This window comes from Dromaius novaehollandiae, chromosome 23, assembly GCF_036370855.1.
Source record: "Dromaius novaehollandiae isolate bDroNov1 chromosome 23, bDroNov1.hap1, whole genome shotgun sequence".
Taxonomy (NCBI): domain Eukaryota; kingdom Metazoa; phylum Chordata; class Aves; order Casuariiformes; family Dromaiidae; genus Dromaius; species Dromaius novaehollandiae.
The window spans coordinates 6,753,199-6,777,082 of NC_088120.1; the positions used below are offsets into that span (position 1 = coordinate 6,753,199).

Sequence of the window (23,884 nt, forward strand, 5' to 3'; positions counted from 1 at the left end):
GCGGGGGCATCGCCCTCCGCCTGGCAGGGAGTGATGGCGGAGTCCCCCACGCCGGGGGGGCTCGATGCTGCGGGCATCGCCCGCCTCGAGGGTCGCGGCCTCGTCCCCAGCGAGCGCCTCCGCCCAGGGCGGCTCCCTCCCACCCCGGGGGCGGCCGGGCAATGGGGGCGCCTGGCCCTTTAAGAGGCGCCCCCCCACGGCCCCCGCCTGCAGCGCCCGCGCCCGGCCGCACGGGGGCGCTGGCTGCCTCGGCCCGCCGGGTCCTCCGCCGGCCCGTCATGCGTCGCGCCCTGCCTCCGCCCCCCTCCCCCCCCCCCCGCCATTGTGCCTGGGAGCGCGGCGCGCGCGCTGTGCCGCGTGACGCCCGGGGAGCGCGTGTGGGCGCGAGGCGGCGAGCCTGGGCCATAGACGCGGGCCGGAAGGAGAGGCGAGGGGGGGTGGCTAGAGCGTCGCCCGAGCCAGGCAGCCGCCGCGGGCGAGTCGGAGTCCGCCAGGAAGCCGCGCCGCGCCCGCGCCCCGCCGCCCGGACAAAGCCGCCGCCGCCGCCCGGTGCCCCGCCCCCGCCCCGCCCCGCCAGCAGCCCCGCCGCGGAGCCATGTCGGCCAGCAGCCTCCTGGAGCAGGTAGGGCCCCGCCGCCGCCGCCCGGCCTCCCCCCCCCTTCCTCCCCCCTCCCCCGGGCCTGGCCCGCTAGGCGAGGCCGCGGCTCGGGCCTAGCGGCGGAGGGGCTCGGGCGGCGGCCGCCTCCCCCCCTCAGGGCCGCGCCTCATCGTGCGCGCGGGCCGCGCCGGGCCCGGCCGGGCCTCCCCCCCCCCCCCCCCCCCCCCCCCCGCCCGCGGCGCCGCCGCTCCCCCCTGACTCACCGCTCTCCCTCTCTCTCTCCACGCCGCGCCGCCGCGCCAGAGACCCAAGGGCCAAGGCAACAAAGGTGAGCGCCGGCGGGGCCCGGGGGCGGCGGGGCCGCGGGTGTCCTGCGGGGGGGAGGCCGGGAAGGGTCTGCCGCTGCGCTTCCCGGCTGCATCCTCAGCTCGCGGGGACTGAAGCGGCCTGGAAAAAATTATGAGCTGTGAAATGAGCCGCGGTTTCTGGGGCCGGGGAAACTTTCTGGTGAGCAGGGCGTTCGTCTGCGCGCTGGCGAGTGTTTCCTCCCTCCGTCGGGCTAAGCGCGGTATCTTCCGAGGCACCGGGGTGTAGTTGTGCTCTGAGGTCTGTCTTTAAGTATCTTAAATTGGCAAATGTTCGTGTTTGGGTTTACTCGCGGAGTTATTTCTAACGCTGTGACTCTCTTTCTCAGTGCAAAATGGATCTGTGCATCAGAAGGATGGGTTAAATGATGATGACTTTGAACCCTACTTGAGCCCCCAGGCCAGGCCGGTGAGTAAGAGTGCCTGCTAACGGGCAGGACGTGCCAAAAGTCCCCTGACTTCCTGCTGCTCTCTAGCTAAGGCAGATTTGGCATCATTTTTGTTCCCTGTCTCCGCTAATTGTGTTTAATGTTCGCCAGCTTTCTGTAGCAGTGATGGTAACATCCAGTTTATCTGTATGTTTCTCCATACAGAAACTACTGAACGCCATTAGGTTGCGGGGTGTTAGGTGTAAATGTTTTAGTAACTTTTCTGGGTGTAAGGACTTCCTATGGTTTAGAATTCAGCTCATTTTTCAGTGACAGGAATTATTAACTACCTTGAAGTTACTGTTTCTGATCTTTCAGTTTTACTGTTATGCCACAGCTTCCTTGCTTGTTTCTGGTTCTTTATGCTGTAAGAGCAAATACACTGTGTTGCATTGTGAAATTTCTTAGTAAAGTGCAGTAATGCTCTGGAGGCTTTTGGAGGATATTATCAATGTTCTTATCTCTATCAAACTGAAAATGCACGTCATGGGGTTTTCTCTAGTTTTTACCAAAAACCCCCCAGAACACAGATATGATAAATGTTATAAAGACTTTTTAAAAACTTTTAATTAAAAGTTGAGATGGAGTTTGTGATTAGCTCCTGGAAGTCTCACTTCCAGATACTTTTCCTCTTAACTTTTTATTTAAGATTAGCTTCATTGTTAACTGGGTTTTTTTTATGAGCAGTAGGAGAGTGACACATAACAGATGGAGTTCAGCTGATTAGATATTACAAGTAAGCATTATAGATAAACATCAGTAGTAAGACTGGAGCACTTAGTTCCTTCTGTTGGCTCCTTTTTCTTCCCCAGTTGTGATTAATAAAAATAAGCTATTCTGTTTTTTTTCCCTTTCTATATTCTTTTCTGTTGTATCTATTAGTCAACATATATTTTTCTGGTAGTTGTGATACTTTTTTTTTTTTTTTTGAACCCAAGAACAGATTTCTGTCTTGGTTTCATTTTCAACAAGTATGTTCCTACTTTGTGCTAAAAATGTAAGAGTAAATATTCTTTAAGGTCCTGCCAACTCTTCTGTAATCCTCAGAATTCAGCATGTCCATTAAGAACATTTACTACATTTATCTCCCTGAAAAGCTACAAGCCTAGATTTGAATTGCATAAAGTGAGTGAGAGTGATTTGTTCCTTAGGCCTTGAATAAATCTAGCTACTTTTCTTGCTCTAATCATTTAATAGTGTTTTTTTCTGTCCCAGAAATTAATGTCACCAATTTCTGGGCTCCTTCTGAACATGGAAATAGTTCATGCAGAGTACAGTTTTATTTAAATCTCCTAAGTAGAGTGAATGTTATTATAATGTTAGAAGCAAAGTGTTATTTTACTCTATATTTTCTGTATTTAATAATAACTTTAAAATATTTAGTTTCTTCTCTTTATGTATGTCACAAACTGGTAAAAATATTAAAGAAATAAAAAGGAAGGAAAAAAAGTGATTGGTGCATTCCCCAGGAGATGCAGCTGGGGTGTTGCTCTAGAAATTCATGAAGAGTGAGGTAAAATGCTATGCTAACTTTGAATGAAACTTTAGGGTGACTTCGTTATCTCACTTTCTCACTATGTTGTATTGCTCTTCTGCTCTCATCTGTATTTAGACACTTCATATAATAGAGAACAAAAACCCAGGGTTCAGTCTTGAGGTGACCATGGTGTTGCTGAGATGGGAGAGGGAATTACAGATTAGGCTCAGAAAAATGAATTAAATGCAGCCAACTGCTGTAGAGTGATGGGAATGTTTTTGAAATTGCTTTCAGATTTATCCACGCAAACACTAGGTAACTAAGTCGCAAGGTTTCATGGCTCTTAATTCAGGGGCTGCTATTTCAGGTGTGACTGTTACTAACTTGTCAGCTTAGTAAATTAGGTTACTGTATAGTTTAAAGCTCAGATATGCAGTAAGTGATTCTTAAACAGTTTAGGAAAAAAAAAAAAACAAACCCCAAACCTCAACAGCAACAATAACCAAGCCCAAACACCAGTTGTAGTCTGAGGTGGAGAGGTGCAGAGGAGTAGTGAATTTGAGGAAATAACTGTGCAAAAAGTCTTAGTCATTGGAGAGAATTAAAAGCTGGTGAAGTTTTATTTGCATGATAATCAGTAACTGTGTCAGTTGTGTGAGTGCAGTGTAGCAGAGCGAGGGAGCGTGTTAGCAAAGTGTAGCTCTAGAAATTGAGGCAGGCAGCTAAGAGCAGTGGGCCTGTCTTCAGTGTGCTCTGAACTGATGGCTCTCAGCTGTTAGTTAACTGTTGTGCTCCTTCTTTGTTGTGTGAGTATAGCTGGTGAATATTCTACAGCTGGTACCTTAATGTAGTCTGTATTAAGCTAGCTCTTGAAGTTAAACATATAACAGCATAGAAGACGATTTAGAGGTGACAGGAGACCAGATTTCCATCTGGCAGTGATGTGCTTTATGCACTTTGAGGGAGAAGCTTGCAGAGACAAAACTCTGCTCCTCTGTCTCTTAGGTTCAGGTTTTAAGTATAAGCTGGCATGTGCATATTCCATTAAAGCCACTTTCCAGGATAGTGTATTCAGTTACCCTTAAAACTGATATTATCCTTCGAAGATACTTTGTTGGCTTAACTTTCTGTTAAGTTCCTTTATTTGCATTACAAATTACGCTTTAGAGTCAATGTCACTGTTTATGCTGCCAACTTTTGGATAGATTGAACCCTAAAGACTGTTCTGTTGGTTTGGGTTTTGCAGGACTGAGTTCCTGCATTATTAAAATTGTACCCCTGATAAGACTTAAGTTTGTTTTTTTTAATGTTTTTTGCCCTTCTTGTCTGGGAAAACAGGTTAGAGGGTCTCTAAGTTTTCCTGTATTGACATTACAAAGGACCACAAAAGGCTTTTTAGTGTTTAATACAACAAAATAAACCTTGTCTCTGAAAACATCAGGTGGAATAATTCCTGTTAATTTTTGTAAATTGGGGCTAGGTATAACCTGTTGTTTTCGTTTAACTCAGCGGGAGGTGGAGAGGCAGGACTGCTATTTCTGTAGGGTGCCAGAGCCATCTTGAGAGCCTCCATAGATTTCAGTATGGCATGAAGTCCTTTGGGAGCTGCACTTGGCACATGAAAACATGATTCAACGAAAAATGGAGCAGAGCCTGCTGCAAGCCAAGCTTTTAAATGGGAACTGAACCTGACTTTCATTTCGTCTGCATTGGGTTGGCATGCAAGTCGCTATATAGCGCTAGGGCTGTGCACACAGGTTCAAATTACTAGATGATAATGTCCATTAGTGTGGGTTTAACAACTCCCCGGAGGGAGCATTGGTTTGACTACAAAATGACAGATGTTTTTCATGTAAGGAAATCTTAGTGATGTCTGAGAGTTTCCTAATTGTAAAATTAGACATTTGTTTTCATAACCTAAAGGCTACTCGGACATTAAAAGGGAAACCAAAACATGGAGCGATTTTTTGCCCTCCAAATCTGAAGCCTGCTTTCGTGTGCTGGCGTTGTTGCTGTGCTGTAAAAGGCTCCTATTGAAACACTATTGATTATTCCCCATTTTTTCTAGTTATTTTTTTAGTATGTGCTTGCAGCACTGGAGCAGTTTGTTTTGAGGATGAGGTTTGCATCCCTCTTTGCTTGCAGGTTCTCGGAATGTTTTGAACTCTGAAATATTAAATTGTGCGGATAAAGCCATCTTCATGGATAATCACTTTAAGGAAGTGACTTGCAATACAGACAATTGGGGGCATTCATGATTTTGGCAGCATACTTCCACCGGACCTTTTCCGTGCGCATTCCACTTCCCTCTGCCTCCTTCCCCCAAAGCCTCTGTCAAACAAACAGCAAAGTGAGGTTTGATACATGCATTACACAGGCAAGAGAAGCCCTCTTTTGTATTAGATACCGAAAGTATGTTTTGTATGCTCGATAAGATACTGATTTCGTAGCCTGAGCAGGAGCTCTGAGGCAGTTCAGCGTCCAGGCCCATATCAGACATCAGGAACACAATGCTTTCTCATCTTAGAACGAGAAGCTTGTTAAGCCTTTGTGTTTAATCTTTCTGGCAATGAAACTGTTTTTAGAGTACTTCTAACAAAGGAGGCGTTTCAAGGCCAGGCCTGTTTATCTGCCCAGCCCTAAGGTAGGGAGGGGTGGGGCATGGGAAGTCTAAGATGGCTTTTATTCCTGGTCCCTTGAAATCTGTTCTGCTTATTCTAACTATTCAGTGCTTATTTTTATTTTTCAGAATAATGCATACACTGCAATGTCTGATTCCTACTTACCAAGCTACTACAGTCCATCCATTGGATTCTCCTACTCCTTAGGCGAAGCTGCCTGGTCTACGGGGGGTGACCCACCCATGCCCTACCTAACCTCCTACGGACAGCTGAGCAACGGGGAGCCTCACTTTCTCCCAGATGCGATGTTTGGGCAGCCAGGGGCCCTTGGCAGCACTCCGTTTCTCGGGCAGCATGGCTTTAACTTCTTTCCAAGTGGGATTGACTTTTCGGCTTGGGGGAATAACAGTTCTCAGGGACAATCCACTCAAAGCTCTGGATATAGTAGCAATTATGCTTATGCCCCTAGCTCACTGGGTGGAGCCATGATTGATGGACAGTCTGCCTTCGCTAATGAAACTCTGAACAAGGCTCCCGGCATGAATACCATAGACCAAGGGATGGCAGCCCTGAAGCTGGGCAGCACAGATGTTGCAAGCAATGTCCCAAAAGTTGTTGGTTCGGCTGTTGGTAGCGGATCCATTACCAGTAATATTGTGGCATCTAACAGTTTGCCTCCAGCTACCATTGCTCCTCCGAAGCCAACGTCCTGGGCTGACATCGCTAGCAAACCGGCTAAGCAGCAGCCCAAGCTGAAGACCAAGAACGGCATTGCAGGTTCAAGTCTTCCACCGCCTCCGATAAAACATAACATGGATATTGGAACTTGGGATAACAAAGGGCCGGTGGCAAAAGCCCCTTCCCAGGCCTTAGTTCAGAATATTGGTCAGCAGCCAGCCCAGGTGTCCCCCCAACCGGTGGGTCAGCAGATCAATAACAGCCCACCAGTGGCGCAGGCTTCGGCCGGGCAACAGCCACAGCCGCTGCCCCCACCGCCGCCGCAGCCAGCCCAGCTGCCTGTGCCGCAACAGGCGGCTCAGCCCACCCGCTGGGTTGCACCCCGAAACCGTGGCAATGGGTTTGGTCAAAATGGAGTGGATGGTAATGGAGTGGGACAGTCTCAAGCTAGTTCTGGTTCTGCTCCTTCAGAACCGCACCCAGTCTTGGAGAAGTTGAGATCTATCAACAACTACAATCCCAAGGATTTTGACTGGAACCCAAAACATGGCCGGGTTTTCATCATTAAGAGTTACTCTGAGGACGATATCCACCGTTCCATTAAATACAACATCTGGTGCAGTACAGAGCATGGCAACAAGAGACTGGATGCTGCCTATCGCTCCATGAACGGGAAAGGCCCCGTTTACTTACTGTTCAGTGTCAACGGTAGTGGTCACTTCTGCGGAGTAGCAGAAATGAAATCTGCTGTGGACTATAACACGTGTGCGGGTGTGTGGTCCCAGGACAAGTGGAAGGGACGTTTTGATGTCAGGTGGATTTTTGTGAAGGACGTTCCCAACAGCCAGCTGCGGCACATCCGCCTAGAGAACAACGAGAATAAACCAGTGACCAACTCCAGGGACACTCAGGAGGTGCCTCTGGAAAAGGCTAAGCAGGTGTTGAAAATCATTGCCACCTACAAGCACACCACCTCCATTTTTGATGACTTCTCACACTATGAGAAACGCCAAGAGGAGGAGGAAAATGTTAAAAAGGTAAATTGTTTGTCTGTCTGGGCGCGGTGCTGCGGGGCAGGAGCTGGACGAAGGCTACCCTGCCGTGGGCTAAAGCAGTAGCCTGAAGGCACGGGCTTGCGAACGAGCTTGGTAGGCAGCAGTTTGCTTCTTGGCTAGCTGTGTGCTTGCAGGCGAGTGGGTGCCAGCGTCCTGGCAGAGCTGTGTGCGGAAGCTTGCACAGACCCTGCCTGCGATCGGCTGCCCTTCAGGTGCTGTAAATCTCAAACTTCCCTGAGTACCGTAGTCACCAGACAGATCAAAATTTATTTTTACGCTATTGTCAGCACTTGGATAAGAATGGTGCAAAGTAAGAGGCTGGTGGGGGCTTTTGGGGATCTTCAGAAAATAGAGCCGGGTCTGTGAAAGGCCATCTAATCCACTCCCTACCTAAAGTGGGATCAGCATGACAGCTGTTTCGCACCACTTGTAAAACCTTCAGTGATGGCAGTTCCCGTCCCTCCCCAGGCAATCTATTCCTATGCTTAATTATCCTTCCTGTTAGAAGGCTTTGTCTAATGCCCAACCTAAATCTCCCCTGCTGCAATTTAAGTCTGTGACTACTTGTCCTCTCTCCTGTGGACACAGAGCAGGTCATTCTGTTCCTCTTGGCAGCGAGCTCTTATGTATTTGAAGCAGGTAGGCTGTACCCGCTGTTAGCACCGCACCGCACAGCCCTGCGTAGCGTGGCATGCCAACCGCACCGACCGCCTTCCTGCAACCGCACTGCCTTGCCACTGGGGTCCATCAGCTCGAAGCCTGCTGTGATCACTGGCTTAACTGGAGGGTTGCAGTTTTCAAAGTGTTCTTTGTAGCAAATTGAAAATTCTGCCCAAACTCTGGAATTAATAAGAAATTCAGTGACCTGTGGGCCTTGAATTTTTTTCGGATGCAGCTGTGTGCTAAATTCACCTGTAGCTGACCTTCTCCACAATAGGGATCTTGCTTGTATTTGATCAAAACAGTAATTGCAAATTAGCATTAGCACGGCTTTCTGGTGGTTTGCCAAGTTTTCTGAGGATCTCTTTAGTCTCAGCAACAGGGAATTTTCCACCCAGTAGCTGAAGAACTTAATCAGGAGCTGCAGCCTGCTTACCATGACAGTGAACACCATTTTTAATTTTTTGATAGATATCTTGGTGTTGTCTGTGTTAATATGATCACTGGCATACGAAGATAGTCGCATTTTGCAACTGATATTCTAGCATTTACAATGCTTGAAGGAAATCTGTAAGGGAGGCATGGAGATGAACAGTTTCCTTAATTTTTTATGTGGAGCTGGCTTGATTTTTGTGAGAACCTGAATGTTCATGTGACTTCACATCCTAGAAGTTTTTCACTTGATATCCATGCTGTATTGAAGTGGTAATTGGGTAGTAACAGGGACTTCAAATACAATTAGAAATCATTATTAATTATGGGACATCTTAGGAAGTGCATCCTCTGTGCTCTGTATTCGATTTGTCGGGAGCAACAGGATTTGCCGTGTGAGAAAGGGACGTGCAGGGGACGGGTGAGAAAAGTTCCCAGAGGGCAAGTGGGGAGTGGATAGAGGGAAAGAGTAATACTGGGTAAATGTAAATGCGTAGAAGGAAAAGCAGATGAGAGGGACAGGCCAGAAGAACAGGTGACAGATGAACAGTCTCTCTCTTGCAGGGAAGCTTCTGTATTTGCAATCGTTTGTAACATCTGAAAATTGGTAAGATCATAAAAATGTGACTTAACAATTGTCTCATATAAAAAAAAAAAAAGTAAAACAGCTTTCCTCATTTTTTCAATTGTATTTTGTAAGCTCCTCCCCTGGTTGCCTCAGTTTCTTTGAGATGTGTTCGCACATAAAGGTCAAAAGTAGAAATAGTAGCTGACAGACGTTTAGTGCACCAGAGCCTCCTTTCTAAACGATGTTTGAGTTGATTCAGTGTGGCACTCGAGTGCCAAAGCAGTTGATTAGGAAAACATTTATTCTTTCAAAGGGAACTTAGTCATATGTCTCTGGAATTCATAGGCAAGGAAGGATTCCTGTAGATATAAAACTGATGTTTGCTTTTTACTATTGACTCAGTCTTTGTTACAGTTCTGGGCCCCTGCCCTGTAACATCCGGCGTGGAGGAAGTGACTTGGTCTTTCTTTCAGCAACAGCTTGACCTCTTGGACTGCTCTCTGACGCAGCCGTGAAGATGCTTGAGGTTTCTGTAACTGCTGTTTCAGGGCTTCGCTGAGGAGCAATAGTTTTTGCTCAAGGAGGGGTTTCTGGGATTTAGTCCTGTTGGGCTTTCACCGGGGTGAGCGGTAATTGGCAAAAACAAGCCATGTAACGCCTGCCTTGAAACATCTCAGTTGGTCACCTGAAAAAAATTCACAAACCGGAGTTGGGGCACCGAAAGGTTAAAATACTGTTCTGGCAGCAGTTAATGGTGCAGACTCCCTGCCTGTGGTCTGTCAAGCTCCTTTTATGTTGGGGAAATCCTATTGCTCCAAGCTCTTTGTCTCTGCCACCAGTCTTTGGATGAGGGTGATATGTTAATGTTCTGCATTCTTGTTCCTTGAAGCTTAAATGTCTCAAGGTTTGGCTTGTTTTGAACTTCTAGCAAGCTACAATTGTTTCATTTGGCTGCAAATTTGCCTAAACCTTTGTCTGATTTGCAGCTTTATTCCTGCTTGCTACCGGAACAGATGGACCAGCTCTTGTGAAAGTCTGGGAACTCTTGAATATTCTTTTACGCTTCTTGCTGTTAGATTCATTTCTTTAGAGTTCTTTAAAATAGTTCCAAGAAATCATATGAAAAATGCTTTGCTTAGTGTTTGTGCTGTTCCCTTTGGCCAGCGAAGGGAAGTTGCAAGGTTCGTGTTCAAAAAATCGAAATCATGCCCTTGGTTGTCCTTTTCTGCTGCCTGTGCCCTTCCATGTTCTTATCCTGAGAGGCTCATCTCTGTTTCTTGGGAGCGTCTCATTTTGCGTTACTAATCTTTTAAGGTTTGGACATTCTCTTAGCCAAAACTAATGCAACTGATTGCCAGTACAGCGTTACCTGACCTAGCTTAGGTCTGTCAAAGGCTTCAAGAAGTTGCTCTTGAGGTAGAGCATGTCACCAGCTTTTTCCATGTGAAGATTGCTTTGTCTTAATTAAAAAAACTAGACCATGATAACACATCTCTGTTTCTAGGAGTGTTGCACTGACCTCAGTGTAAAAGTCTTAGCAGAACCTCCTCAGATCTCTATCTTGCATGTAGAAGGTAACATCTTGTGTTTTCTTTTCTGAAAAACAAGATATGTGAAAACTCACGCTCTAAGGGGAGCTTAGCTTGGTTCTTTCTCTCTCCCGTTGCCTTGCCAAGGGCTTGTGGTACTTGGCTTCTTGCAGGCACCAGGGATTTTAGGAAGGGCTTTGTGTGAAAACCAGTCCTGGCCTGTCCCTTCGGGGACCAGCGTGGTCAGTGGTCATGTTTGCTTTGCGGTTGATAAGAGATGCTTTGCATAGGGACTTAGGTGGGTATTGAGTCAGGATGAGCCGTGCGGGGTTGACTTGCATGCTGAGGTATACCAGCCTCGAAATAGAAATGTGTGATTTGCCAGATTGGGACTATTAGTTCCTGACATGTGTCGCGTTGTGTCTCGGTTGACACTGTCTGTGGAATAAGGAATATTAATGGTGGTAAGTGTCGCTGTCCCCTTAGAAGGTGTGATCTAAGGGAAAACTAAGTGGCGTTGTATGAGCCTGTTTCAAACTAGCAGGCTATTGCATAGTCACTGCTAAAAGGGCATGTTTTCTGCTGTATTTTGCAGAGTTGAGGGGTTTTGTCTTTAAAGTTTGTAGTTGCTGGGAGGAAAAAGCGTTATTCTAGAGAGTGGAATAGCACTTCTTTCTTCCTCTGTTACCACCATCCTGGCTAATGCTGCGTTTGCTTTTGGTTTTGCCAAATTCAACAGGATAATGTTTCTGACTGTATATGAAACAGATTTGGTTCCTGGATATTGCCTACCTAGGCAAAACCAAGCATTTCCTGCGATAGTAAGGGAATAGTGCTTGCACTTGCACAGTTCCTTTCATCCAGTGATCCCAAGGCTATTTGCTCTCTTTCTGCTCCAAATACTGGCCACAGAGGGGTTGATTGATGTACCAGGACAGAATTTCCTTGCTGTGAATACCCTTTGCTGTTCTGTAATGTACATCTTTCAGTTTAATTCCAGGTCTTCTAAATCATGCGTGTGTGTGTCCACGCTCATATGTTTGTCGTTGTTCAGGAGCAGAGGAAATGTAAACCATGCTGCTTGTTCCAGGAGTTGTTACTAGTTGTTTGACATACACCATGCTTTGTGCTTAGGATACCTTTAAGCCAACACTGCGAAGCACTTAGGACATTCACACGTATTTTTGGTTATATTCTAGCTCTGTATTCTCTTAAAGGCAGTAGAAATGGGGGGGTGGGGGTTAAGATCTTGCTCTAATTAGTGTTTTCTGCTGCAGGACAAGGGAGTGTGTTTCCTCATGTGTAAAACAGGAGTAGCTGGAAGCCATTTCACTGCGACTAAAGTGGAAGTTGAGTGGTAAAAAAGCAAGCCTGTTCCAGTTTCTCATGGCTGAGTCTTAATGTTAACATCTTGTTAGCAGTCGTTTTAAAATAACGTTGTTTAAAGTCAGCTCGCTGCTTTTGAAGCTGGTCTCTGGGAGCTGTCAAGATGAGTTTTAAAATTGTTTCATGAGGACTGGTAGTCGGGTTCAGAGCCTCTCAGCTCTGGGTCACTGGGTCAAATGCAGTGCAGGCTGTAAGGGCTGAGGAGACCTCGCACCTCTTACAGGTATGGCCCTGAGTGAAGGGAGTTTCTTCAAGGTCCTTTTCTTGTGAACTTGCTGCCAGCTCCCTTGCTGGCTGCTTGGTGTGGGAAAAGCTTCTCACCCCCCTCCCCGCCATCCACCTTCTGCTTCAGGGTGTTATCTTCACCTCGGCTGAGCGAATGCAGCCCTCAGTTGCAGAATACCCTCATCTGGTACAGATATGTTAATGCATTCATTCATCTGAAAGCATTAGTATATTCATAATGTCTTTAGAAAAAAAAAAAACCACCTTCTTCCCTTCTCTAACAATTGAGTTGCAATTGTATGTGTGGTTGGCTAATTCCCTAGAAACAACATGGAGATCTTGGTGTGCAAGAAAGGCATGCATAAGATGTCATCGGTGATGATATTTTTAAAGTGTTACGGCTAATTTGCTGACACTGAGGTTAATAGCCACTGACAGAGGTGTTGTATTTCAGGTTATTTGATTACAGCTATTTCTCCAGGAAAAGTGATTCTCCTGTGAAGCTGAGTGGTTGTCAGCCATTTTGTCTCCTGAAAGCACAGTGCATCGGGACATGGGTAATGCTCCGTTGCCTGGATTTTCTATCCAGTGCAGAAGTACAATGGGTCACAAGACATGGCTTAAAGCTGATTAGGATCCTGGGAAAACCGCAGAAATGCGTTGATACGTGTGCCTTGTGTTCGTGCAACCCAGCGAGAGCAGCTTCACGCGCAACGCTTCTCGCGTGTTTTAAACCATGCCGTAATTCGACAACAGTTTTATGTCTGAAAGATGTTGCTTTCTTTTTGTGTCTTCTGTAGAGTGTTACGTGACAGGTATTCATTTAGGAGGCTTTTTCTGTACGGGGCGATCGTTTTAGCTGCAACTATTAGGACCCTCTCTTATTTTCCTGGATGTTCTTGTTTGTAGCTGGTAGCACTCGTACTTTCCTGTGGCCTCACGAGTTAATAAACTGATTCCTCAGTGGTGCAAAACGCTGGAAACTTGCCAACTAAAACAGTGCCACTCTGCTTTTACTGCAGCAAAGTTATCCAAGGAAGTCTTGGTTAACAAGGATTGTCATTATCCGAGCTGATCACCAGAATAGAGACTTGATTGTAGCTCTTTGCAGTGACTAGCTGCCCAGTGTGAGGCTTTTTAATTGAAGCAGAAGTCATGTTATAGTGCATTTGAGCAGTTAATAATAAAGCATTTGGGTTTTGTAAGCCATTCTTTGGAAGGAACTTGGAAATGAAGACTGTGTTTCTGGTTCCATACCATTAGATTTTTTTTTTTTTATTAAAAGGACAATGCTGAGCTGGCTTTGCTTAACTGCGTAGCTGTTTCTTGTCGTGGAGAATCAGTGTAGAAAGTTTAAGATAAAATCTAAACTTTGTCTAAGTAAACCGAAACTCTCTTCTGCTTCTAATCTTGAAATCGAAGTGTTTTAGTTTCCTTCCTTGTATTTATCCATACAGATTGCTCCACTTTATCAGCTCTACTAATTCTAATTTGATGCCATCTCTTATAAAATGATTTCGGAGAATTTTTTGTCACTGTTTGTAAGTCTCTAAGAAATCATGAAGTCCTGATTGTCAGCCTTATGTCCCCTTGCAGACCATCCTGATCTTGGTTTCGGCTGATGCTCTTGATATGTTTAAAGAAAAAAACAAAATAAAACTGTGTCCAATGCATATTGCTATGTGTTCTCTTTCAAATATCAGTGAAATGATGGAGCACACAAAAGGCTATAGGGAATATTGTCTTTTTTACTTCAGCTTTAAATATATTTCCTCTTGTCCTTTTATTATACAGAATATTGTGTTTTTTCTTGTGGCATAAAATACTTGTTCTGCCTTGTTTGGGGCTGAGCTAGTATTTTAGGCCTCAAATGCGAGAACAACTGCACTGGGTCAGATCATAAGTCCACGTAGTCTCATATCGCATCTCTTGTGACTGCTGGTGTCTGGGTCGAAGGAGCCAAACCGTGGCCTGCACCGAAGGCAGTCTGCCCGCCCCGCGGGTCACGTAGTGCGGACCGTGGCTTTGAGTCCAGCTTCCCTGGGCGCTGAGCGTGTCTGTCCGCAGCATTTGCGGCATGGTGTATGAGAAGGTGAGTCTTCACCTCGGACTTCAAGGTATTTGACCTGCAGATATGGACACGCAGAGAGGTGCTGCTCGAGCATCCTTGCCCTTTTCTACGTAAAAAGCTCTGTGTGCAGCTAACAGCGGTCAGGAGCAAATTACTGTAAGGACAGCGCAAGCATGTGTTTATCCATCTCTGGAGGTTTTCCTAGCCTTTAACAATTTGCAGCTCAGGAATTTCTGGACCCGGAGGATGCATCTTTGTGTTTAACAGCTCATGATTTCCCTTCTTGTCCAATATTTTGACATGTTCTTTGAGCATCCACAGGATCCTGTGGTGACGAGCTCTGCAGCTTAATTGTGTTGTGTGACGAACCACCACCTTTGGTTTGTTTTGCATCTGCCACCCGCTAGCACCCTGTGATGTCCCCCAGTTCTTGTGGTACTGGAAGGGGTGGTGAACAGCTGATTTCAGTGTACTCTCTGTGCCCGCTCGGCTTGTACATCCCACTTCGGTTACCTCTTTTCCAGGCTTGAGAGCTGTAGGTGGTGTTTCTGCAGATGGAAACCCTTCTGTACCTTTGATCAGCCTCATTGCTCTCCTCTGACTCTCTTCCAGTTTTTTCTGCATCCCTGCAGAGATGGAGAGGAGCAGAGTTACAAGGGAGAGGTGCAGCCTGGCTTTGTATAAAAGCACGGCGATGTGTTCTGTTCCAGATCATGTTTGTTTTTTTGATTGTAGGCATTTTCCTAGAATTATCCGTTGCAACCTTGAGCTCGTGTTTCTGAATGTTAATGGCCAGTTTGGAGCCTGTCATCTTGTACGTCAAGCTAGGACAGTGTTTTTCATGTGCGTCACTTGATTTATCTACAGTGAATTTGGTCTGCCTACTTGAATGTTCAGCTGCCTTTTCATACAAGGTCCTTCTGCATTTCTTCACAGTTGGCTGCTATTTTTATTACCCTGAATAGCTTAGTATCATCAGTAAACTATCACTTTATTCACTCCCTTTTCTAGATCTTTTATGAATATATTGAACCACAAATTCCAGTGAAGCTCCCTAGGTCATCCGCGTGCGAGAGCCTTAGCGTTGCGCTTCCGTGGTGTGGCAGAGACTAGAACAAATGCGTTATTAACTTCACAGCTGTGAAGGTTTTGAGATGTGAAAGTGGGGATACTTCACTTTCCAAACAAGTCGTGTGGTACAGATTTTCCAGTGCTGATACTTAGTGTCTGAGCTATGAGCTATTGTCTAAGAGAACCGAACTCGTAAAGCACCATTCGTGTGATGCACCGTGAGGATGAACGCTTGTCTGTAGGGGAGGAAAGAAAAGCACCTTGCTGTATCTGGTGTAAATCAAAACTGTGTCTTAGTGTTTGGAGGAGCCCTTGGTGAATGCTATTTTGCTTCAACTTTCATGTTAACTATTCCTGTTACTTTAATCGATGCTATTAGTTTTATTTTCTGCATTATGAGGGAAACCCAACTTCTTCCCTTACCTAACGGTGTCGAGCCTGGACTGTGCAAAGGGGCTGCTGACCCCATCAGCGAGCTGGGGTGCGGAGACGAGTAGCTTTTTAGAGACTCTTGTTTCTGGGTAGTGTTGGTTGTGGTAAATGGAAGAGAGCAGGCCGGCTTGCTGCGGTACCCTTGCTTGCTCCCTGATGGTGAAGTTGATGAGTTTCTTGTAACTTTACAGGTGAGTGTGAGAGGAAGCTTGTAGCAAAGTCACTAAACTGGTGTTGGGAGCCTGCCTTTTTGGTTTCCCGAGCTGCAGCAAATGCCAAAAAATGGCAAAACCTCTCATCCCACGTAGTGGTAGGGAAGAATAAAGACTGATATAAGGCAGGGAAGAATTTTTTCCTTCTCAGTGATGTGGAAGGAGACTTGTGCAACTGTATCTTGCTTGTGCACCAAAACCAGCAAGTCCGATTCCATTCCCTGGTGGGAGCCCGGTCATCCTAGTGTGAGCTGCCCCCAGAGGTCCTCCCGGGCCGCTCTGCGTTGCCCTTGCTTCTGAATATTCATAGTCGTTCTCAGTTTATTTGCTCTTCTGTTTCCTTCACAAGTTTTGCTCTACAGGATGGTGACTCTCTACAGGACGGTAATTATAAAAGTTTGTGGGAATTGAGCTGCCTCCACGCTATCAAATGTGGTGTTTTAAGCAAGAGGATTGCATCAGTTTTGATGGTGCTTTGGAAGATTTGGGGGAACAGCAGTATGCCTACCAGTATCTGAGAGCTAGGACCATCTCACTTTATAACCCCCACTTCAGAAAGAAAGTCCCACTACTCACCTGACGCTGTTTGTGCCCTTCTTATCCTTCACCCCAAACTGGTGGTTCTGACGTGGAAATGCAACGTGTGATTTAAACTGCATGACCACTGTGGTGTTTATGTCCACAAATGTTAGGGCAAGTGTTGTTATGTTTTGGCTGTGCTTCAAAAATTGCATTTTATTGTTCCTTATTTGTTCTGACTTCATCTCTCTGACTACATGGTGAAGCAATTGGTGTCTAGTAAAGCTGTGGTGCGCTCAGGTTGTCAGAGGAAACCAGAACTTCCTAACTGCCCAGCCATGCATGCTTAGTGCGACGTTAGGACATCGTCTGGTGCTTCCTTCCGCGCTCAGCGTTAGTTGAGGACCCCCCTCCCTTTCTGTCCTGTCCCCCCCAACTGACAAACCTCTGTTGTGAAGTCTGGATCGCAGGTGCTGCCCAGGCACGGCTGTGTCCCTGTTTGGCCTGGGCTCTTAGCAAATGATGCGAGTTTGCTCTTGGGGGGGCTTGCGTGGATGTTTGGTTTTGCTTCGTTAGGTTTTGATTAGGTTCTTGGTTGCAAAAGCAAGTCTTCTTGCCCTGACAAGGACTTCTTATTTGCATATCTTCTTTCTTGGTGCTGAGCTCTGTTATGTGAATGGGAGGTAGGATAAAGACTTCTGACTATAACCAGACCACTGTAACTGATGATTTCAAACAGCTGGAGCTTGTATCCCGTCTCATAGGTGGGACAGGCTGGAATGTAGCTTTTTGCTGTAGCTCTGCTGGCTTGCTGATGCTGACGGTAGGAAAACCTTATGTCAGCTGAGGCTTGAGGCTGTACGTGGAGCAGATGAGCACAAGAAGAAAGCGATACTTCCTGTCCATCTTTTGTGCTGACTCGTAGCTGTGCTTTCAGCTGATCTTGCTGGGAAAGCTGTGCTGAGAGCGTGTCTGAGAAAACATCCCTGGTGATGGACTGCTGCAACTTCTCATTTCGAAGGCAAGTCAGGAGTCTGCCTTGGAGACACACGCACACGTGGAAATCCTGACATGTTAGTTTGCTAGGGTTGCATCCAGCGTGGAACAGGAATCACACTTGAGAGGAGAGTTCAAAGAAACAAAACGCCTTGTCGTTGCAGCGAGCGCTGTGGGCTGAGTTGTTCTGGCGAGCGAGGTGTGCGATCTCGGTGAGAGCTGCAAGTGCATTTCTTAAGGCTGGGTGTCTCTACCCTTTGGGGAATGATCCTGGCACAGCATGGACCACGCTGTAGTGTAATTGTCTCCTGATGCTTGGAGAGCGATGTGTTTCGCTTGTAGGACTGGGCTGTTTGAAACTGTGACCGTGCTTTGTGGCCTGCCTAGTTTTTCAGTGCTGTGCTCTGGATCAGACTGGACCAAATAAACCCCTGCTGTAGTTTGTAGGTTGTGCAACAGGGAGTCATGTTCTTGGTTCTTCTGCAGGCTTTGATGAGTCTTTCATTTCTCTGTCTGTAGTGTGGAAATAATGTCCTTACCTTTGCCTTAGGAGTTATTAAGGCCGAATGGTGTTTGTTAATCAAGGTAAGAGCCTCTGAACAAATGTGTAGCGTTATCACCTATTGTCATCATTTCTAGGGACAAACTCTGAGCTCTCTGAGTCTTTTGTTGTTGTTGGCTCCCCACAGTGTGACTAGATAAAGTAATCTCTCATCAGCCTTCTCCACTAGCTTGTTCAGTTGCTATTATCAGGACCTGGCTTGTGACATTGCTGCAACCCCCTGGGGACTGCAGTGACATGACTGAAGTGGATTAAGCAGGATGATTACAGAGGGCTTCTATTTACACAAGCCAGCCTTGTCTGAGCCCGGTGCCTCTAAACACAGCCAGCCCAGAGACTTGCTTGCAGTGATGTGTGGGTGTCAACACTTGATTTGAGCAATGGTATGCTTCTTTCTGGTCATCACCGTATCACTTTGCACTTCAGCCGTTTCAGTGCCGCAGCGTTCTTAGCCCTCTGGTTGCTGAGGGATTTGATGGATGGAGACAGCAGTCTGAGCTGGTGTCTCTTGTCGTGCTCCTCCCCCTTAGATCAATAAGGCATGGCCCAGGTCTAATGAAAAATGCGGCTGGAGAGAATGTAACACTTTTTGACAGGATCTCTTTGCCCTCCAGGGACTGTGTGCCGGCGCAAAGCCCGAAACGTTGGTGTGTGCAGGCAGATGCTAAGTACAGTGCCTTTTCCTGGCTTTCCCCGAGCTGTGTGGGCTTGAGGTTAACACCGTCCCCGTGCCCTTGAGATCAGAGGAGGATGGACCGGGAAGGATGAGCATCTGTGACACTGTTAGCCTTTGACATCCGTCCTGGTGGATGCGTTTGCACCTCTGCTGTGACACCGGTCTCGCTTCTTACCGCACCAGTCCTGGGGACCGAGATGCTTTTGTGGGATTTGCTGCAATTGGGGTGGCAGATTAGATGGTGTAAAAATCCCCTAGGCCCCGGTTTTACCCCACTTTCTTCCCCTCTAGGAGGGGATGCAAGAGAGCAGCTGGGAAGCTGCCGACAGAAGAGCAAGCAGAGCAATACTGAAATTGGTGGGAAGGAGAGAGCTGTTACTTCCCTCCCTTTGAGTAATGGCACAGTGTCCTCGGCGGTGTGTGCTAAACCGAGAGCCCGGGCAGTCGGGCAGGTGCAGAGCAGAGCTTCTGGCAGGCTGCCGGAACATCTCCGGGGTGGAGGCTCTGCCGTGCGCCGTGCCCTGCTCTTGGCAGAGGGCAGGCCGGGACTGCGTTGAAATAACCCCCCCCAGACCCTGAGCAGGTGCGGTTTGATTTCATGCTGCATTTTTCTATGACAGACTCCTGAAGATCCTATTTGAAGCATTGATGGAGGGAAGTGGGTACCGCTGCACTGATATTTCGAGGTTTATATTGAATAGCTGAGGACTTGAATGGAATACTTGGCTGAGAAAAATTGCTCTCTAATGCACCCTGAAATTAAGATGTTCACTTCAGTCGTGTCTCCGATCCCCTGATAGACTTGAGGGCAGGAGCACAGCTATTCTCACTGCTCTTTGAAGGTGCTGTCTTCTGTTTTGACACCCTAGGATTTTGGGGGGGGGTCATCTCTTACGGTGAGGCTCGGTTGCTTTTCCTGCCCCCTGCTTTTAACTGTCTACTGGCCTCAGGAGCAGCGTCACCTTCGCAGCAGGGGAGGGAGGAGAGCCTAATGAGGCCGGTGGCCAGGTCCATCTGCTCAGCTAACTGGGTGAAGCGCTCAGCAGGGACTTCAGCCACCATCTGCAGGCCAGGCCAGGCCACTCTCCGTCACCGCTGAAGGAGAAGGGGGTGGTTTGAAGGCTGTGTAGTCCTGGCAGCCAGCTTAACCCGTGTCTGCGTTTGGGAAGATGGAGGCATTAGCTCAAGCAGTTGCAGCTTCTTCCCGAAAGAATGCGTCATGTTGCCATCTGTCCTTGTTTAACGTAACATGCTGGCTGCCGAGCCAGGCAGCGGAGAAGGAACAGGGCTTGGCAACTTCATTTTGATTTGTGGCTTTCCCTGCAGCATTTGGTTTTCTTTATGCTCCAGACTAGTTTTGCTTCCCACCGTGGTAGTTTTATGTGACTGTTGGGTGGTGGTGTTTTTTTTAGCAGCACATGGCACCTGCAATAAATTTGGGCAGACTTATGAGAGAAGGAGAGAATGAAATTGAGTTATGTGGGGCAAATACTCTCAAAGAGATCGTGTGCTTTAGCCTAATCCTTCTTCCTGGCGGGTGGTGTGTGCGCTGTATCATACAGAGTTTTGTTTCCTTTTCCCTTGTGCAGAAATGGAAGCAGAGGGCAACTAGCAGTCTCCACTTGCCAGCAGCCGATCAGCTCGTGCGGAAGAGTCGGAGCTGCAGCGATCCTTGGGTCGTTGCATGCACGTGCCAAAGTCTGGGGGAACATATTGTTTCAGGTTGGATGCAAGGCCTCCCTTTTTGGGAGGGTTGCTAAGAATAGCTGGCTATACATGCTGCTAGTCCAGGATCGAAGCTTCTAGTAGACAAACTCTTGCCAGATCTAGCAGTGGTGGCACAGGACTCTACTTCTTCCAGGAACCCACACGCTTCCCCCTGCCAGCAAGATGCTGAGGAGGAAGGGAAGGTGCGTTGGCACCGAGCTGCCTCTGATCGCCAGCCAGTGCCTTGGCGCGGGCAGGCCCGATGGTTAAGTTACCGTGAGGGCTGTGACGTGGGGCAGGGAGAGGCGGGCAGGCCTGATGGTTAAGTTACCGTGAGGGCTGTGACGTGGGGCAGGGAGAGGTGGGTGGGCATCTCTGCTGCTGCCTTGATGTGGGGGACATGGCCCCAGCGCTGTGCCGTGGCAGGCTCGCTGGGAAGTATCCTGAACCGATGCAGCTGGATTTGAGTTTATTGTAGCCTGATGGTGTCCCTTTTTTTTTTTTTTAAAGTTAATTGAGGAAAAACCCAGTTTGTCTTGCAGGCCCCTAGTGGAGGCACTGTTTTCCTGTGGAGGCGGGTACGGACTTGGCATCTCTCAGGGCTGTTTGTGGGTCCTGACTTGGGTGCTCAGCTCGCGCCGGCGCCGAGCATGTGAACTACAGCCAACATGTTTTAGTGCGCTTCGCGCAAGAGATTGCAGGGACTTGCCTGCGCTTGGAGAAGATGCAGCTAAGAGGCAGGGAGGAGCATCAGCAAGAGCCCTTTAGCTGTTGACAGGCTTTATTTTTGAGGTGGTGTCATACGATCTGGAAACAATGCTCTGAATGTGGGCTGGGCAGCATTTCTTAACCCTTTGGGCGAGTCTGGAGCTGCTCCTGTGCAAAGCTGCTGGGTTTTGCTTGGGTTTAACAGTGTGTGGTATTTAGCATAGGAGATTATATAATAGCCCTTGATCTCTGGGTATATTTGGTGCTGTGCTGCCTGTCAGGCTTCAGCATGGTGTAAATGCTTGTCTGGACAGTGCATCCCTACAGTTGTTGAAGGATAGATGGGATGTGGATGAGTAAAGAGGACGGTTTCAGCAGTTGGGTAGGAAATCCCTGTGGCACTGGTCACTGGGAGACCTGTGAACCTGTTGATTTTGGGGGTGAGGTGCCATCAGTAGGTTTCAGTGTTAGCAAAGAGGTTGTGCTGGTAGCTGTGGGCTCTCATGCACTCAGCAGACTGAAGCAGACATAATTACTCCATAGGTCTGGACTGCAGCTTGCTTTGATGTGTCCACGGGAGTTGAGGTGAAGTCACGGATCTGTGAGACGCACCCGCTGTGGCCCCGGGGAGCCGGCTCTCGTGTTGGTCTGGCAGGCAGACGGACAAAGAGCCGCGCTGAGGGCCCCCGCGTCCCGTTCTCCCTGCCTCCTTCCTCCTTCCCGATCCACGCGCTCTGCCTGGTCCCGCACGGCACGGGGATTCCCACTGCACAAGTGCCTGGTGTTGCCACCAGCACAGAGCTGTCTCCTCTCCTCACTTCTGGCTTCCAGGCTGGTGGTGCACCCAAGACGGAGCTTGGGGTGCTGCAGATGGGCGCCCAGAAGTTGGGAGCCTTGTTTTGTCACCCCTCACTCCCGATCCTCACTGCTTGGAGCTGCAAACTGCAGCAGTGACCTCAGCTAGCTTTTTTCCCCCTTTTTCACCAATTCTTCCTTGGTTTGTCCTTTACTTTTTTTTTTCCTTCCCCCTTCTGTTTATCTTGTTTAACCTCTAGCTTGGAAAACCTCTGCGATGTCTGTTTGGGGAGATCCTGTAATGCCAGTCACACTTGCTGCCTGAAAGATGTTGCTGTGAGCAAGGAGAGAGGAAGGGAGGGTGGAGTTGTGGTAGCAACGGCCCTCCTAAAGGGGAAATACGATTTGCTGGTGGACCCAAGTGATGCAGCGCGATACGTAGTCGCGTTAGCCGTAAGCGGCTGCGGTGCCTCCTTTGCAAGCAGAAATACTTCCTCAGACTTCCCTTGCTCACAGGGGACAGGCTGCTGTCACAGGCTCCACGTGTTGAAATGCTGATGTGCAAAATGGGTGAATAAAATCGCTTTCCCACTCGGCTGTGGTAGTTTTGTAAGAGCTGCTCTAAGCTAATGTGTTCTATTTTTTTTCTTTTACAGGAACGCCAAGGCCGTGTCAAGTAAAAGGCCATCCCTCCCACAGAGACTGCAGCAGAGATTGCATCCCAGCTATCTTTCAGAGAGAGAGAAGGAGAGAAAGAAAGAAGAGCAAAAATATCCCAGAGAGAATTAGGACTTTTTTTCTTAATTTCATTGACTTCAAAAAGACTCTTACAAACTTGCAGTTTAAAAAAAAAAAAGTATTGGAATTTCACAAAAGACATAGGACTTAAAGGAAAAAAATACAAAAACAACAAAAAAAATCCCTTCTAGATAGAGTATAGGTAAAAACTGTCCCCTTTCTTTTGGCTTTGGTTGTGATTTCAGAGCATACGCTTTGTTTTTGTCTTTTTACTATGTTTTTTCGGATTTTAAAGTCCGTAAGTGGCATATGCCTTTTTTCTCTAATTTTTAAACCCTGCCGCTTCCCTCCCTTCCACCCCCTTGCGCCTCCTTCCCCTGGTTTTGACATTTGCACTTGGAACACCGAGTTGTAACATCCACCACAGAAAGTGGAGTAACTATTTTCTTTTTTTTCTTCCCCCTGGACTGGAAGAAGAGGAATTCTACAAGGAATATGGGGTTTTGGCCTAAGAAGAATTGAACGGAAATTGTCCACAAGGTTGTGTCTAAAGGTGGTTCATTTTTTCTGACCCTTTGTTACTCAAAAGTCAAGTACTAGGAGTCCTAAGAAATGTTCTGTTCTTGTGCATTATACGGATTACAGATTAAGTCTGGATTAATTTGATTTGAAAGCTGAGAACAGTGGTAAAAACTTGTTCTGTTTACAGGAAAATGAATTCTGGGCAAAAAGAAATATTGTAAAATGTGTAGTGAATATGTTTCTTCAGTTTCTTGTTAAGCCAATGAGGAATGGGCGTTGCCTTTCTTTTCACCATTAATCACTTCTCAATAATAAACGTGAGATCCTGTTGAGCATCACTGTTGTCTGCCGCTCGGTTTTGAGTACTGTCCTGGGTGGTCTCTCGCTTAGGGGAGTAGCACGGGGGGGCAGCAGCTTGGGCACTCCTTCCAGCCTCTGGGTACCAAGGACGTGCACCTCAGCTTTCCCTTCTGCGTTGGAATCCAGCGTTTTGCTTCTGTATTATTTTAATGCATGTTCAGAGTGAAGCGTAGCTTCCTCTCGGCTTTGCCAGGCTGATTTGGAAGCAGGCATGGCCGCTCTCCGTGCCTACCAAGCGCACGGTACCAGCCCACCGGCAGCATTTCTGCTCCCACAGCCCCCAGTGCAGCTCGAGTCCCTGTTTGCTCAGGAAGATGCCCAGCACTGGGGGCTGGCTTCGGCGGGAGGCAGAGCCCCCAAGTCTGAGCCGCAGCCTCCTACGTCGATGCGGTGGCTGTAGTGAACCCGGCGTAGCAGGAGACCTGGTGTCCGGGGTGGAATAAGCTTGGTCCTGGGAAGGTATTCTTCTTCCCTGATAGGTTTCCAAAACGCA

General features: G+C 47.6%; 1 protein-coding gene across 1 annotated transcript; it reads left to right on the plus strand.

Annotated features, from left to right (window-relative positions):
• The first annotated feature begins 318 nt into the window (after positions 1 to 318).
• YTHDF2 (YTH N6-methyladenosine RNA binding protein F2) lies at positions 319 to 23,369 on the plus strand. The gene is made up of 5 exons (XM_064524973.1): positions 319 to 622; positions 902 to 926; positions 1,293 to 1,372; positions 5,618 to 7,204; positions 22,428 to 23,369. The coding sequence occupies exons 1-5, from the start codon at positions 596 to 598 to the stop codon at positions 22,449 to 22,451; spliced, it is 1,743 nt and encodes a 580-aa protein (XP_064381043.1). The 5' UTR covers positions 319 to 595; the 3' UTR covers positions 22,452 to 23,369.
• The last annotated feature ends 515 nt before the right edge of the window (positions 23,370 to 23,884 follow it).

Excerpts from the sequence above, each read along its gene's own strand:
- YTHDF2 (XM_064524973.1), top strand. The coding sequence starts at position 596 with ATGTCGGCCAGCAGCCTCCTGGAGCAG. Across the intron at positions 623-901 it reads CCAGCAGCCTCCTGGAGCAG|AGACCCAAGGGCCAAGGCAA; the intron begins GTAGGGCCCCGC and ends CCGCCGCGCCAG. Across the intron at positions 927-1,292 it reads CAAGGGCCAAGGCAACAAAG|TGCAAAATGGATCTGTGCAT; the intron begins GTGAGCGCCGGC and ends TCTCTTTCTCAG.